This window comes from Caretta caretta, chromosome 27, assembly GCF_965140235.1.
Source record: "Caretta caretta isolate rCarCar2 chromosome 27, rCarCar1.hap1, whole genome shotgun sequence".
Taxonomy (NCBI): domain Eukaryota; kingdom Metazoa; phylum Chordata; order Testudines; family Cheloniidae; genus Caretta; species Caretta caretta.
The window spans coordinates 16,335,592-16,352,779 of NC_134232.1; the positions used below are offsets into that span (position 1 = coordinate 16,335,592).

General features: G+C 49.3%; 1 protein-coding gene across 5 annotated transcripts in view; it reads right to left on the reverse strand.

Annotated features, from left to right (window-relative positions):
• ETV4 (ETS variant transcription factor 4) overlaps positions 1 to 17,188 on the reverse strand; it is a 45,090-nt gene that overhangs the window by 11,743 nt on the left and 16,159 nt on the right. For 2 of the 5 annotated variants that reach the window (XM_048830397.2, XM_048830396.2), the window contains exons 5-8: positions 11,823 to 11,876; positions 4,553 to 4,676; positions 3,089 to 3,247; positions 2,422 to 2,672 (exon numbers count right to left, since the gene is read on the reverse strand). In XM_048830397.2, coding sequence (XP_048686354.1) covers positions 2,422 to 2,672; positions 3,089 to 3,247; positions 4,553 to 4,676; positions 11,823 to 11,876 — 588 coding nt within the window. Of the gene's footprint in view, positions 1 to 2,421; positions 2,673 to 3,088; positions 3,248 to 4,552; positions 4,680 to 11,822; positions 11,877 to 17,188 lie in introns of all 5 variants that reach the window. The other 3 variants (XM_048830395.2, XM_048830393.2, XM_048830398.2) reach the window with 2 other exon arrangements.

Consider the following 17,188-nt stretch of genomic DNA (forward strand, 5'->3'; position numbering starts at 1 on the left):
AGAAGCCTGGTTAGATGAACCCCTGGTCTGATCAGGAGTGGCAGTTCATATGTTGTGGTATGAGGAACACACACAGAGTTCCATTCCCCTCTGTTTTTTGTCACTTACTCATTCATTCACTGGGGACTCTGGATTAGTGATTGTGCATTGCTGGGGGAGGGGTCAGAAGACAACAAGGCACCCCCAGGACTCTTCAAGGAAGCAGAGAAACCAGATGTGACCTACCCTGCCCATACACAGGTCTGGATCCAGAGAAAAGGGCTCCTTCTTTTGAGGACTTACCCTTGGAATCCAACCAGAACATGACTAAAAATACATCCAGAAAGCAAGAGTCCTGCTCAGTGTTCTCAGATCCCTCAAGAGGAGGTCATTGCAGCCTGGCCAGCTGCCAGAGCATTTCTGCAGATTGCAGGAGTCAGAACTCCTACCAGGAAACATTCTCTGATCTTTTTAAGGAAGCGTAAGTTATTATTTATTGTTATTGTTAGCAGGCAGATTGTGGGGCATGAATCAAAGACTGAATATAGGACTTGAGCTTTTTTCCAAGGCACTTCCATGACTCTTTACAAACTGGGCTCAATAAGGGCCCAGTCCTGCATTGCTGATGGAGCTTTGCCATTGATCGCAATAGTGCAGGATCGTCCCACCCCTGCAGGGTTGTGGGCAGCACAGAACCCACTGGGATGCTGAGCAGGCGGGACATGGCATCCCTACCAATACTGCCAAGCAGTTCTGAGGTTTCACTGGAAACTGGCAGGGCAGCAGTCCATTTTCTAAGCAATTATAGACTCATCATCATCTCAAAAGTCACTGCTTTCCAAAAATCCTCCACTTTATCATTCAGGGAGAAAGGAATTTGCTCCAGAGAGCCCGTGGAATGTCCTCTGTAATAGGCCAACTAGGGCCAGGCAGAGAGATTACGCTTCTTGGCCTCCATCTCTGGCTGCTTCACCACTTAAGATTGTCAATAACAGGCTAGTAAAGAACATGCATTACTGTGCATTAGCCTTCATTAATTTCCCAGCTCTGAGGGCCACAAGTATCTCTGGCAGGGCAGTATTCCTGTAATTAGTGCTCAGGCACAGGGGGGAGGGAGGCCACACCTCTCTTTGAGATGTAATCGTAGGCTTCAGGGGAAGGTAGAGGACAGACTTGGGGAGTAGCCTAGTGACCTGTAATCTCCCGCAGACCCTCTGAGATGCTCTGTCCCCTTTCCCTTTGGGGACATCCAATGTGTGTATGTAGCACCCAGCACAATACGGTCCTGCTCTTTGACCAGAACCCCTAGGCAATATTAAAATAGAAATAATACACTAACAACATAAATTCCTACTGGGCAGCTGCAGCTGAGGGATTCTCCTTCTGCAGCCTGGAAAGTCTGATTCATCGATTCACAGAGTTCAAGGCCAGAATGGGTCATTCTGATCATCTAGTGCAGGGGTTCTCAAACTTCATTGCTCTGTGACTCTCTTCTGGCAACAAAAATTACTACATGACCTCAGCAGAGGGGACTGAAGCCTAAGCCCCACCCAAACCCTGCTGCCCCAGGCCGGGGGAGCCCAAAGCCCGAGCCCCACCACCCCTGGTGGGGTAGGGGGGGCGCAAAGCTGAAGCCCAAAGGCTTCAGCCCGAGGCCGGGGGCCTGTAACCTCAGCCCTGCTGCCTAGGCCTTGGGCTTTGGTCCCAGGTGGTGGGGCTCGGGCTTTGGCTTTAGTCCCAGGCATCAGCAAGTCTAAAATGGGGTCGCAACCCACAGTCTGAGAACCCCTGATTTAGTCTGACCTATTGCATAGCACAGGCCCGAGAACCTCATCCAGTAATTTCTGCATCAAACCTCTAAATGCTGGTTGAGCTGGAGCTTGTCTTTTAGAAAGAGACCCAGTGTTGATTTAAAGACTTCATGGATGAAGAATCCACAATGGCCCTAGGTAAATTGTTCCAATGGTTAATCACCCACCCTAATAAAAATGGGTGCCTTTTTCCCAGGTGGAATTTATTTCATGTCAGCTTCCAATTAGTGGGTCTTGTTCTGCCTTTTTCTGCTAGAGTAAAGAGCCATTTCCTGTCAGAAATGTCTTCCCTAGGCAGGTACGTATAGACAGGGATCAGGTCACCTCTTCACCTTCTCTTGGATAAACTAAACCAACTGGGCTTCTGAAGCCTCTCACTCAGTTTAAGTCATGTTTTCCAACCTTGAATCATTCTCACAGCTCTTTCCCTGCTCTCAGAAAACCTCCCTCAGGGTGTGGAAATAGGGAGGGGAGGTTTTGCAGGGGGAGGGAGGCTGTTAGCCAAAGCACCTATGTGCTGTTTCCCCATAGCCCGTGACAATGCCAGCGAGAAGGTTCCCCAGGAGCCAGCACACCCAGCAGCATCTGGCCTGCATGTATTGCTTTAGTCAGGATAATTCTCCTGCCCTACCTGAGTCATAGGCATAGTCTGTCTGCTCCTGCTTGATCACCACTCCCGCTGGGTACGAGTGGTCACTGCTGCCCCCCAGCTGGCTTGCCTGCTCATACATTGGGTCGTGGTACTCCTGTTTAAAGTCCTGCGGATGGTAATGTAGGCAGGGCTCGGACATCTGGCGCTGGTAGGCAACTGGAGCGTCTCGGCCCATGGCCTGAGAGGAGGGGAAGGAACGGCACATCTCCGTAGGTGGCTGGTAGATGGAGCTAAATGGGGGGAAATATCTGATGTGGTGACTGCTTTCCCTAATCACAAACTATTTGAGACCCGTATGCAGTGGTAGGAGGAACAGGGATTTTAGAGGGTTGTAGCTTAATCAAAAGAGACACACGTGCACAGTTCTAGCAAGGTATTCCCAGGGGCTGTTGCATAGCCGTAGGTCATATAGAAGCTACGGATATAGAGCTGAATGGGCTTCAGACAATAGACTTCCCCCACATAGGCACAGGGCAGCAGCTTGGGACCCAGGCTGGTAACAAGAGGGAAGGTCTATGATTGCTGGAAAGAGACAACTTTGATTGAGATATGGGGGGAAGGGGGGAGAACGTCAAGGGAGCTTTGGGGAGGGGAGCCCCTTTCGTTGGAGGCTGTCTACCACCTTGCTACTGCTGTGGACACTCACCTGTGTTCCATGAGGAATCCACGGCTGGATGTGGGTTGGGACGGCCCCCGAGGGCTCAGGAAGCTCCTGTCCTGCCTAGGGAAATGTTGAAGCGGTGACTGTATCGGGGTTCCTGGGTTTGGGGACTTGAGTCCAACTTGTCTGGTTTGGTCATAGGCACTGGGACAGTCAAACAGATATTGGAATATTACAATCTCCTGACAGCGACCCATTCCATTCACCTGGGGAGAACGTGCCACAGGCTGTCACCTGGCAATGCAGCGCTCTGAGTAAAGTTCCCTCTTTCTTATTACTGATCGTTCTCCTTGATCAAACTAATGGCACTTTACAGAGGAGTCACCCAATGAAATTAATAGGCAGCAGGTTTAAAACAAACAAAAGGAAGTATTTCTTCACACAACACACAGTCAACCTGTGGAACTCCTTGCCAGAGGATGTTGTGAAGGCCAAGGCTGTAACAGGATTCAAAAAAGAACTAGATAAGTTCATGGAGCTGTTAGCCAGGATGGGCAAGGGATGGTGTCCCTAGCCTCTGTTTGCCAGAAGCTGGGAATGGGCGACAGGGGATGGATCACTTGATGATTACCTGTTCTGTTCATTCCCTCTGGGGCACCTGGCATTGGCCACTGTCAGAAGACAGGATACTGGGCTAGATGGACCGTTGTCCTGACCCAGAGTGGCTGTTCTTATGTTCTTATGAATGGGAGGACAAGGCCTGGGTGGTGAAGCGCTTACAGTGCAAATACAAAGAGGTGCAGAGGAGTGGTGGGAAGGTCAGTACAGGGAGGATCTGGGGAAGGGAGGGATGAAGGAGGAGAGGGAAAGTGCTTGGCAGACAAGAAGAGGGAAATTGTTCTAAGCGTTAGGAGCAGCCAAGACATCAACAAGGAGATGCAAGGGGACCGTGCAGGGATTGAGGAAAGGGGTACAGCAGAGCACTGCTACGTTAGGAGGGTTTTATTTGAACAAGTAAACTGGCTGGCACCAGTGGCAGATTTAGAGTTAGTGGGGCAGCGTGTGGAGCTGCCTCCCCCCACCAGGGGCACGCAGAGACTTGCCAGCAGCTGGCCACTTCCAGGAGTGGTGTGGGGCCACCAGCCACAGCATGCAGGCAGCCTGCCTGCCTGAGCCCTGCTGCGCCACCAGCCGGGACCTGGGGACTGGCTGTCAGGTATTTGTCCTGCATTTTGGCGGCCTCCCTGTTGTTGGGGGCCCTGGGCTACTGTATGGTTTGTTTCATGGTAAATCCACTCCTGCCTGGCACTGATTTTCTTGGGTGTAATACTGTACACTAACTAGCACATGAGGAGGCTGCCGGGGGTGCAGTGTTAAACGGGAAGTAACCCATCAATCAGTTTGCACTAGCATGTCAGGAGAGACCCAGGGACTGAACAGGACACGTTGCAATAGCACTCCCTCACCTTTAGTTACCCTTCCCTCCCTCCTGCATGCAAGCAGCATTACCTGGCGTAAAGGCATTGCTCGCCATTGCGGTACCGAAATGGCTGCTTATGGCTGCAGGACAGTGCTGGGTCAGAACAGGGACTCTGTGGCTCCTTCTTAACTTTAGCAGGAGGGCTGTGAAAAGCTACTGAGAGAGAGAAAGAAACAGTCAAGTCAAAACTCCTCCTGGGCCTGGAGAGATGGCACTTGTGCCAGCGGAGAAACTAATGGCAACTGAGACACACATGCGCACACACTGCCTGACCTACTTACCTGGCTCTAGGTGAAGCAGAATAACAATGGGTACAACTGTTCTCTGGAGTTTCCCGAACTCTGTCCCAAATACCCCTCCGTACCCTTTGTTTGCACTAGCTGCTGTCCGAATATTTAGTTAGGTTCATACTGAGCCCTTCAGGGGAGAGGTGACATAGTGAGTGGGTGTCTAATTATTTTGTGTTATAACCCAAAGGGTAACACATTCATATTCTGCTTTTCAACACCTAGACCCTAAGGTCTGGCTTTGCATTATGCAAACCACGCTCTTAGGTTCACATGGGTGCTAACAGTGTGTTGTGAGTGACATCGCCATGTCGTTCATTGTGCCATACTGTACTGACAGTCTCATGAGGTACATTTCATGATACGCTAGTTTGTCCTGTAGGACAAACAATTTAAGATGGTTACCATAGAAACGGCTACACTGGCTGCTGAAGGATGTCTGTAGGGAAATATTATTATACTTATTGAGCCATCTTCGCTCCTTAGTCCTGTACCAATGCAGAAGAAAGCAAGGACTAATATTTTCAAGAGCCCCTTAGTGACTTAGGAGGCTAAATTCCATTTTCAAGTTACTTAGACAATTAAAAGTCTAAATACCACTCACTTTCAATGAGAGTTCAGCTTCTAAGTCACTTAGGGGCTCTTGAAAATTTTATCCAAGGTCTCTGACCAGAGGTCAGTACAGACTGTATCACACAGGACCATTGGACTCACAGCTCAGAGGTCAAAGCTTTCAGTGGTAGGGAGTTTTGTTTGTTTTTTTTAATTTGGAAGATTAAAACCCCTTCCTAACTAGCAGTATCAGCAAGATGCCCCCTTGTAACATTAGAAATTTCAGGTTGTCTCCTGGGAACCAGCTAAGTGTAACCACACAGTTCACTAACACCTGCAGCACCATTACACAGCCGGCTGCATGCTATGTGACATTTGACAGCATGGGTTCAGACAACATACAACAATGAGGGATGTTCCCCGGTGCCCTCTCGCAAAGAGACTGCTCATGGAGCTGGGAGGAGGAGATATTTCTTGTGAAGGAGACATAACCACTGCTTCCCCAACACCCTCCTTTTTATTTTTCAATATCTATTTAGAACAGAGAACAGTGCAGGTCACACAGAGTTCTGGGTTGCAGCTGTCTGGAGAAAGGCCCAATGTAGCCAGGTAAATGTTTGCCTAGTGAGTGACAGCTCAGCAAAGCACTGTGTACTTTAAAGTCACACAGTCAGTCTGCCCGTAGTGCATTTTATCTTAGATCTTTAGGAAATGCTCTTTATCCAGAATCCCTACAGATAAGGACCAAAATCAGATACAAACCAACAGGCCCTCACTGACATCAACAGCATGGAAAGCCACCAGGCAGAGCCAGTAGGCAGCTACAAGCCAGAGAGTTCCCTTGTGACACCCACCCTCATTGTCAACAACACACACCTTATTTCCAGTCTGAATTTGTGTAGCTTTAGTTTCCAGCCATTGGATCACGTTAGACCTTTGCCTGCTAGATTGAAGAGCCCGTTAACAAATCTTTGTTTACCAGTAAGGTCCTTATGGATTATAATCAAGTCATCCCTTAACATTCTCTTTGTTAAGCTAAGTAGCTCCTTTGAATCTATCACTATAAGGCAGGTTTTCTAGTCTAATGTTTTAATTAGGGCTGGCAAAGCCCAACTAGGTCACACGCAGTCCATCCCTTGGGGACCCAGTGCTCCCTAGTGTCTTGTCCCGTTTAATTTTCAATGTGCCACCACTTCTCTGGACAGGTGCTAGCACATTACACATCAGCAGGAAGGACAATGCTTCCCAGCTCCCAGCTGCAGTGCACACACGTGCCTACATTTTCTGCACCCCACTCATCCTGCAACAGCTCAAGTGTCTGCCACTTTGCTCCAGGTTCCTGCAGCAGTGGCATGGTGGGTTGTGGCAATTTCCTTTGGTGGACTTGGCTTCTTTCCATGCTGAAGGAGGGGCAGGGAGAAACAAGCAGCCTGTTTGGTCCAAACTGCTAGACTGCCAGAGAGTGAATTTGCAGAGGAGATGTAGTAGCCCCCCATAGGAGCGTGTGCGCAGATGTGGGGGGGAAGGGAGAAAGAGGAGTGAGTGATGGGCGTGGGGACCATGTTACTGCATGAACCATTGTGGAAAGGTATAGAATCACAGAACTGTGGAAGTGAAGGGACTGGAAGGGACCTCGAAAAGTCATCAAGTCCAGTCCCCTGCGCTGAGGCAAGACCAAGTAAACCTAGACTATTCCTGACAGGTGTTTGTCCAAGCTGTTCTTAAAAATCTCCCGTACTGGGGATTCCACAACCTCCTTTGAAAGCCTGACCCAGAGCTTAACTATCCTTAGAGTTAGAATGTTTTTCCTAATCCCTAACCTAAATCTCCCTTACTGTAGGTTAAGCCCATTGCTTCTTATCCTACTTTCAGCGATCATGGAAAACAATTAATCGCAGTCCTCTGTATGTGCGCATGTTTGGTTGATTCCACACTCATCTAAAGCATTCCTTATTTAAAGAAAGAGCACTGTCCCATCTTCATCGCTCCAGCCAGTGGCTTTGGCCTGATGCAGGCGGGAAGAAATATTTCTGAGCTGGCTAGAATGTAATGAATAACAAACGTGGGTTGCAGTTTACAGGGTCAGGAAGTGGGATGCGGATATTGTTACTTCTTATGCATAATTAAATCCAGCAGGGAGCAAAATCTCTTTACAGGCTCTTCCGAGGAGCATGTCCCAGACTAAGGGCCACATGCAGCTCTATGAACAAGGTAAGTACCTTCTGCCTTTGCCTCCACTACTTCCTTCAAGTCATTGCTGGACATAGGAAGGAAAGAGCTACAGGGGTTATGCCCCATTTTGAGCATTCAACAAGGAGAGGGGAGAAAAGGGAAGAAGCAGCATAAGGAGTGGAGGGGTTAGGTACAGAGAGATGTGCACTCTTGCACCAGGTCTATGTTTGGTCCTCAATCACCAGTTCATGCCTAGTTAAAAATTCCATCCACTCTAGCTGATACCATTTCACTTAAGTTCAGATGCTTAAAAATCTCCCTAAAAACCTAGGCAAGGTTAAGTACTGATCTGTGAATGGCTTGCTCAGTTTATTTTAGCACTAAGTAACTTGAGATGTTAATTGGCCAGTCAACTTCATGCCAGACCCTTTGCCAACAGGAGACAGCTCTCTCTGAGATGAGCCACGCTGGCTGATTTGCAGAGTTCTGTCCATGAGGATTGTGCACTCTGCCCTGCAGCAGCTGGTGAAGGGAGCAAGACGTACTTCACCCCCTACAAGAGGGGGTCAAAGTGAATTCTGAAATTCTTAGTGCGCCTGAGGTGGGAGAACAATCCCCTGAGAATCCCCCCAGGAATAACAAGAGCAACACCCCAACTGTGTCCGGCTAGTTTACTGCCAAGAGTTGCCCAGTTTTTTTTATTCCCATCACCCCCAGCAGTCGTTCTCCAACCCAGCCACCTTTGCTCTTCAGCTGCACAAGGAGGCACCTTTGAGCATTCTTGAAGCCTTACTGAGCACCCAGGAGCCTGGCCATTGAGAGCTCTCCAGGAAAAGGCTTGGGTTTGTTTGTTTGTTTTTAAATTTCTAACATTTTAGGTACTAACTTTCCTATTTTCATGAGCAGATATTGCTGGAAACAAATGCTTGGAAGCAGCTCTGCTGTCAGTTACAGCAATCTAAATCTGGAGCAATGACTTTGTGTTACTCTGGAATTATGCTATTGTAGCTGAAAGCAGAGTTGGCCCTTGGTGTTTCTCTTCTGCTCTGTGAGATGCTGAAGATGTTCCCTTGGATGCCCCATAAACAACCTACCTGGGGTAGAAGTGGATTGGAGGCTATAATAGGGTAGCTCACCCATTATGGGCTGGAGAGAACGATCCACTCCTGGGAGAGATCAGGGTGGCTGCCTATAAAGAGCAGCAGGAGGCTCCCATGAAGGAGGGAAGGGTAGGCTGTGGCAGAGAGAGCGTGAATGGTTCCTGCAGGGGTGAGACTCTGAGCCCAAGGGGTCTGTGAGCAAGGAATTGTAGTGAGCAGGAGGCTCCTGCTAAGGATCCTGCCCAAGAAAAGGGTGAGGGACTGGAAGCCAGAGAGCTGAGAGAGGCTGAGCTCCTCCCAGCTAAAGCCTGAAAGATGTTGACCTGGGGCCTAGCTCTGGGAAGGAGGGCTGGGAACTCCCTATATAAAGGGAGAGAGGGATTGAACAGGGTTGGAGCCTGGAGGCCTGTTATGTAAGGACTCCATATAGGTAGCTCAGGAGGGGAATGTTGAAATTACCTGTGGCTTGTAAGCTATTAAGGGGCCCTGATGAGGGCAGAAGTTGGTAGCAGGGCATTCTGGCCATGAGAGGAGAGGCCTAGGAGGTGGCTGGACCTGTTACAATGGCCTAATGGTACAATATTGGCTAATGATACTAGAGGTCCTGGGTTCAAATCCAAAGTAAGTTCTCTGTGGAGGTGACATGTGTGGCCCCTCAACTGTAAATAAGCAGGCATCCCAGGACTGGAGAAGGGGGCAGCTTATCACCGCAGTGTGGCTCTAGGCCACGCCTTGTCATTCCAAACAAATCCATTCTCAATCAGAGAGAGAGAGACAGGCACCTGGAGCCTCACCCCCTTCACCTGCTCTGACTTTCAGCCCAGAGGAGAAGAGCCCATGTGCTTATTCCTCAAATCCCTCCTGACCCCCAAGGGATCCAGACCCTCAGGTAGAAATCAACACCAATAAATATACCCGCAACAGCAGGGAGGCTCCTAGTCCTTATTGCTGAGGGCTTGATCCTACGGCCAAACCTGAGGTGTCCATCAATCACAGTGGAGTGGCATGCTCATGAATAGCTCGTTGCACAACCGAACAGGAGCGAGTTCTCTCCCCCCAAAACCCCGCCCCCCAGGGCCTGTCCCACACCTGGGAGAGATTCAGTGTCTGAAGCATGACATCTGTGCAAACAGTGCAGGTCCCAGGAGCAGGGGTGGAGAAGAGACGTCTCTTTCCATAGCTTGGGAGCACTCCTTCCCCTTCTGTCTGTGACAGCTCAATTCGTTTTACAGAGTAAACAGAAACTACAGAACCAGCCACAAAAATGCTGCTGTCAAGGGAGAGAAAAAACCCCACTGGCCAGTACACTGAGCTCCATTCAAGCCTCATGAAGCAAAGTGTGCTAGGAGCGGCCAACCCTTTCCGGCCCCTAATAGCTGGAACAGGCTATTACATTACAACTGGCTCATTCATTCAGAATGAAACATGGGACGAGCCCTCTCCTCAGCTCCAGGTCAGCGGGAGGAAGAAAGAAGTCATATGACTTAGAGCACATGCTGGGCCAGTGCTGCAAAGCCAAATCCCAGTGAGGGTGAGAGGGGAGCAATCAGAAAAAGTGCGTTGTCCTTTTTTTCATGAGCAGACACAGAAAGGGGGAGGGGAACCCATCCCTGGAGCTGATGGGGAGTGAGGAGCATCGTCCCTGGAAAAGCACAGAGCTGTCTGGAAGGGCTTTAAACATCCATCTCCCTCTGTTCTCAGTTAGTGTGAGATGTTCACATGTGCAGGGGCTTGGAGAGGGGAGCGGGGCTTCCTGAAGCTCTGACACGCCAGGCTCTGGGCTCTCTCGGCCAGCCTGGAACACAGACTCTCTACTCAAAACAGTCTGTTAACATCAGCTGGATGGGACAGGCAGTTGCACAGGACAACGGACAGCAGGTTCAATGGCTCCCAGTTACAAGGTTAATTCTGATGAGGATCCAGCTAGGCTCTCAAAATACCACCCTGTGCCATGTAGACAGGCTGGGGTCAGCACAGGGGCTTCCTGGAGTGGAGAAAGGGATGGACCATGAATGGAGAGGCAGGAACTCCTGGGCTCTCTTCCCAGCGCTGCCAGTGATGCCTGTGTGACCTTGCGTCTGGGTCCACACCTAGGAAGTAGCCATCCCTCCCGGGGATGTTCCTTAGGGCCTGCTCAGCCCTTGGAGGATGGAAGTGCTCTGCAAGGACTGAGCACCATTATTATACAGAGACAGCTCCCTGGTGCTGCACTAACCGTGCTGTATCAGACCCTCCTTTGTGAACAGAAGTGCTCTGGTGTTAGAATGAGGGTGGGTGATATAAATGCTCCCACACACATGGGCAAACACACCCATGTGATTGTTTCATTGAAGTTTGGTAAAACACAAGGATCAGGCTGGAGCATGGATCTATTTAGGAAACTGATTGTTCCACTGCAGGTCGGCCTCAGGAGAGTTCAGTTTTCACAGTGTCTCCAATCTGGGCAGCACCAAGTCCCCCTACACAGTACCCAGCTCCTAATCCAATCCCCTGCCCAGGTGGCAGGTGTCAAAGCTGATTATCAGAGCCCAGCAGAAGTGATAATTAGGAGGTTCCCAATACGTCAAGGGAGCTCTCAGCACACTTCCATTTATAGCCAAAGGTGGGTACGTGCCTTCAGACTCCAGACGTCAGAGATTTAAAGGAGCTGATGCCATTTGTAACCCAGACCCCAATTCCGTACTGTTAATGTCCCACCTCAAGAGCTTTGGAAATAAAATCCTAACCAAAAATAATTGACTTATGACTAAAGATGGATTTCCCCTCCTTTTTTATTTTCCCTCTTCTCCTCTCCCTCCAGTGAGAACATCTCCATCCAAGCCAATTTCCTTCAGCTTGGTGGCTATAGGTGAAGGTTTCGCCCTTGCAGCTCATGCCAATGCCACTCCTTAGCTGGCTGGAATTGCCCAATTAACCACCATACACATCTGCCACCAAACGCCAACAGCCTTGGAACCTCAGTATTAGAGGAATGTGCCAAATGCCTTTGACTGGAATTAGATAGGGATATTTTTGTCTTCTCAAGAAAGGGAGAGGTGGTCACTATCCCTCTACTTTGGGTGGTGCAGGAGGGAGCTCGTGCCTTTGCTTTGACTCTCCATGTGGCACAGTGATCTTCTCATTGATACATTTGTTTGGTTGAAGCAGCTCCTGCCCCTTCCCCATAAACACATTCCCACGGTACTTACAGTTTTCCGAATGAAAGTCAGGCAGAAATTGCTCATCGCTGTCTGGAACCTGAGCTGCAAAGAGGAAGAAAGAGAGATGCGGAGAATCAGATCTGGCACTTAGTAAGCTGTAATTAAACAGTGAGGCAGAAATGAGTCTCTGTGTGTAAAATCAGAGCCTTCGGCTGGAAGGCTCTTTAGGGCTGGTTTCCCTTAGGGATTACAAGCACACTGATGCAGTTCTTCCCCCTGCAGATTCAGGGCACGTCTACACTACAAAGTTAGGTCGACTTAATGTAAGCCGACATCCAGCCGCCGCAGGAATTAAGTCGGTTCGGTGAGTCTATACCACACTCATTGTGTCGGTGGAGTGCGTCCTCACTAGCAGCCCTTGCATTCCTCACCAGCAGCCCTTGCATCAATACACAAAGCAGTGCAACTAGCTACAGGGGTTTTTGGGAAGGGCTTGCAATGACTCATGGGACCAAAATATTGTTGCAGGGGGGAATGAGAATGGGAACATGGCTTCAACCTTACACGATGTAGTTTTCTCCCTCCCTATCCTGATAGCAACGGCATTCAACCCATAGTTTTTTGTGCCTTTTTTGAAAGCCTGGCTTAGCTGCGCATATGCCATAGACCAAGAAGCATGGACCCAGCTCAGCTATTTACTCTTGTTGTGAGCATTACAAACACCTCAAGCCTTATCCTGTAGTATTTCCAGAGCTGAGACAGGAGCCGCCGCACGGAACATTGTGATGTTATTCAAGCAGCCCTGCTGCAACCCAAGAAACGAAACAATTCCCAATTGCTGCTGGCAGTTGCACAGCAGGTGAACATGGTGGAGTGTCATTTCTGGCCCTGGGAAACAAGCAGTGACTGGTGGGATCGCATCATTATGCAGCTATGACGAGCATGACCGCAGGATGACGAGCAGTGGTTGTTGAACTTTTGAATGCGGAAGGCCACTTTCCAGGAACTTCGTGCAGAGCTTTCCCTGGCTCTGAAGTGCAGCCACACTAAAATGAGACCTGCTCTGACTATGGAGAAGCAAGTGGCGATCTCTCTGAGGAAGCTTGCAAGGCCAGACTGGGGGGAGTCAATTCAGAGTTTGTAAATCCACCGTGGGTATTGTTGTGATCCAAGTGTGCAGGGCCATTAATAGACTTCTGCTAAGAAGGGTAGTGAATCTGGGCAATGTGCAGGACATAGTGGATGGTTTTGCCGCGATGGGGTTCCTTAACTGCAGTGGGGCTATAGATGGAACACATATCCCTATCTTGACACCAGACCATCTTGCCAAAGAGTACATAAAACTGAAAGGAATACTCTTCTTTGGTGTTGCAAGCACTCGTGGATCACAGGGGCCGTTTCACCGACATCAGTGTGTGATGGTCAGGAAAGGTGCATGACGTACGTATCTTTAGGAACTCCGGTCTCTTCAGAAAGCTGCAATCATGGACTTTCCAGATCACAAAATAACCACTGATGATGTTGAAAAGCCAATAGTGATCCTGGGAGACCCAGCCCCCCGGCTCCCATGGCTAATGAAGCCGAACACCGGCCACCTGGACAGCAGTAAGGACCGGTTCAACAATAGGCTGAGCAAGTGCAGAATGGTGGTGGAATGTGTCTTTGGGCATTTAAAGAGTCACTGGAGCAGTTTGCTTACTGGGTTAGACCTCAGTGAAAGCAATATCCCCATTGTTATCGCTGCCTGCTGTGTGCTCAATATCTGTGAGGCCCAGGGAGAGAAGTTTCCGCAGGGGTGGGGCATGGAGGCAGATAGGTTGACAGCCAATTTTGAGCAGCCAGATACCAGGGCAATAAGAAGAACCCAGTGAGCAGCTCTGTCTCCAGGAGGTTTGAAAACCTGGTTCAGTAATGAGCCACAGTAATGTGCACTGTTTATCTGCGTTGTGCCTTCCCATACCATCTCCTCTGTTGCATCATTTTCCCTGCACCTCCCCTCCCCCCCACACACCCTCATGCTCGCAATAAATAAAGAGCATTTCATTCTCGAAACATTGACTTTTATTGCACAAACATACAGAAACTGAAAGAGCAGGGAAATACTTTAACCTTGGGTAAACCGTGAGATAAAATTGGGAGGGGAGAAACCAAGTCAGCTTGTCTGTGAAAGCACAGAAGTCCTGCCCATCAAAGGTCTTTGAATGGCCACCTTTTGTTCTTTGTGCCCTCCGCTGGTGTTGAGTGGAAGGGATACTGCATCTCTCCCCCCCCCCCCCCCCCCGCCTCCTGGAACGTTTGGGAGAGGGCAATTGGGAATAGGGTGATGTTTGCAGGCCATTCTGCAGGGGTCTAGCCTCATGCTGTTTTTCTTGAAGCTCAACCAGACGCTCCAACATGTCTGACTGGTTCCTCGTAATCCGCAGCATCTCATCCTGCATAGCCCTCTTGTGCTCCTGGGATGCTCTCCTGTTCTCTCTGTCCATGTCGTTTTTCAGACCATGAAATCCTCCAGGCTCTGAGCTCCATGTCCGCTGTCCCAGACGCATTCATTATCTCGCTGAACAAGTCATCACACGGTCTCTTTTTCCATCCTCTAATCTGCAAAAGCCTCTCTGCTGGTGTGGAGGCTGTGCTGAAGGCCAGGCTTTCCACTGTAAGGCATGCAAAGCACAAGGCAACCACTATCAGTGCATACCTGGGGTCTGGTACAAGGATGCTATTTAAATATCCCTCTCCTTATTACACTCAAGTGCAAGCCAGAACATAATCAGAATCTCTAGCCATTCAATAAATCTGTTTGCTGTTCCTGCCGTGGTGAATATGTCCCAGTGGCATGGGCGACGGGCCTTGTGCTGCAACTTGTGGGAAACGCGCATTGGGAGCCCAGGTGTGTAAGTGGACAATGCCTCTTCCCTTTAGCAACATGGACGGTGCTTGGAGACTGGGGACCAGCGTTAAGCCTCCCAAATTGAGGTTTTTTTATCTGAGGCAGCTCCAAAGTGTGTGTGTGTGGGGGGAGGGGGAGGGCGTTGCGGCCATGAGAAAACATAGGAAGCACACCTTCCCCTTCCCTTAACGCAGCAGGCAACAGTCACTCTGGGCTTGGAGATTCTGAATTCCCTGCCAACCAAAACACTGGCATGTTAGGGAAACCGTAGTTGAGAGACTCGGAAATCACCATGAATGATTGTTTGTGGTCCGAGCATTTGTAATGAAAACGTCCACAGTCTCCCCTAGGTGACCCTATGTGATATCAGTCTCCTGAGGGTGACAGAGGTGGCAAGGGAGCAGATGCTGCAAGCGTCTGGGTACAGAACTGGTCCTTATGCTGCTATGCTGTGTACTACAATGAAGCTAGCAGAGTTAATACTGGAGTGGCGTGGGAAAGTGTCCTACCGTGGTGGAAGAAATAAGGCAGTCCTCCCCAGAAACCTTCTGCAAAGGATTGCAGAGTACCTCCAAAAGTTTCCCGGAGGTCTCCATGGAGGATTCCCAGACCATCCCTGTGCACATAAACAGTTTTTTCCGGAGTACACCCTCTGCGTAGTTGGAGTGGCCACTGGGAAGCGGATTCCCACTGCACCTCTCTTTTTCTTCATCTTAAACATAAAGTATAAGAGCGTGTAACCCCTACAGTTTGGTTGGAATTGCATACTCACCAGAGGTGCCTTCCCCAGAATCATGCTTGGCCACCATGCTGTCCTGTGCCTTGCTGGGCTATGGGATTAAAAGTAGCTCCTGGCTCTTGAGGAGAATGGATCCACCACTTGCCTGTCTCACATTCTCCTCGTCCAGAATGTCCTCCTCGTTGTTGCCTGAGGTGGCCCAGGACTCAGACTCCTGGGAGGTATCCACATTGCGTTTGAGGGCAGTGGTGGGGTCACCGCTGAGAATCGCATGCAGCTCATTGTAGAAGTGGCACATCAGTGGTGCAGAACCAGAATGATTGATCACCTCACTTGTCTTCTGGTGCACCTGCCTAAGTTCTTTGATTTTCACATGGCACTCTTGCATGCCCCTGGTGTAGCCCTTCTCTCCCATGCCCTGCGCAAGCTTTTCACAGATGTCTTCATTTCTTCGGCTGGATAGGAGATGTGCCTGCACAGACTCTTCTCCCCACAGACCAATAAGATCCACAACTTCCAGGCTGGAGCATGTCTGGGGCACTGAGTTACCATGATCAGCTGGGCTGGCGAGCTCTCCATGCTGATCAAACAGGAAATGAAAATTCAAAAGTTCCCGGGGCTTTAACAGGGAAGGTGCTGTTTCCTGTGTACTTGGCTGCTGTGCAGCGGAGTTGAAAACTATCTCCAGAGCAAACAGTCTCCAGAGCATTGTGGGATACCCCCTAGAGGCTAATTCGGTCGACTCACACAATGTTGTGTCTACACCACCTCTCTGTTGACCCATCAACATTGAATTAAGCGCTATGTCTCTCGCAGAGGTGGAGTACTTAAGTCGACATTACAGGCGAATTAGGTCAGCGGTAGGGACCCGGTACTGCAGACACACACATTATTAGGTTGACATAAGGTGGCTTCTGTCAGCCTACTTTTGTAGTGTAGATCAGGCCTCCGTTTCTTTCCCTCTTTTCTTCGAAGTCAAGATGACTTTCTAACTAGGGTTCATTATTTCCCAATACCCAGGAATCTTAGAGAATTCATTGTGGCACAAATAGCTACTGACTGAGAAACTCAAGTTGGGAACGATATGCCAAGGTCCTGAGAGAAGCAAGAAACATTTATGTCTCTGCACGGACGTAGCCTTTGCAAAGCAATCGTTCCAGAAAAAGCAGATTGCTTGGGGGGGAAGGCTGGAGTTTGTAAGTTACTAACAGGAGAAGGAGCATTTCAGAGAAAGCGTTTAAACTCTGCATGTATGTGTGGGAGAAAGGGAGAGAAAGCTTCCCCTCTGTATGCATGATCTCTCAGGTGGGAAATTTAGGAGAAAATTGTAGCATATTGGCATCTTATATGACCTGCCAAACACCTGACCTCTCTCTTCACAAAGACAACACTGAACAGCTCACAGTCACACTGCAGGAGGCCTGCACTTCCTGCTGAAGATACTGTAGACAGCGCTCATCATAATGACAATAGCAAGGGCCTCCGTGGTTTTTGAATAATCCAGAAACTGTCTGATAAAGGTGTTTGAATATCTGCAGCCTCATTCCCCGTGGACCATCCCATCTTGTGGGAGCACGAAGAGCAATGAAATGGTTAACAGCGTTAGCAACTCAATAGTAATAACAAGACTTCAAGAATTAATGCCTCATCAAGCCACACTTGTTTGTCTGCAGGGATGAAAAGACAACAGCTAGGCAGTTTACACTCTGATTTCTCCCCACATCCCAAAGGGCTAGAATTATTAATTATTATTATTTTAAATGAAAGCTTAGACTTTGGAGAAAGCTA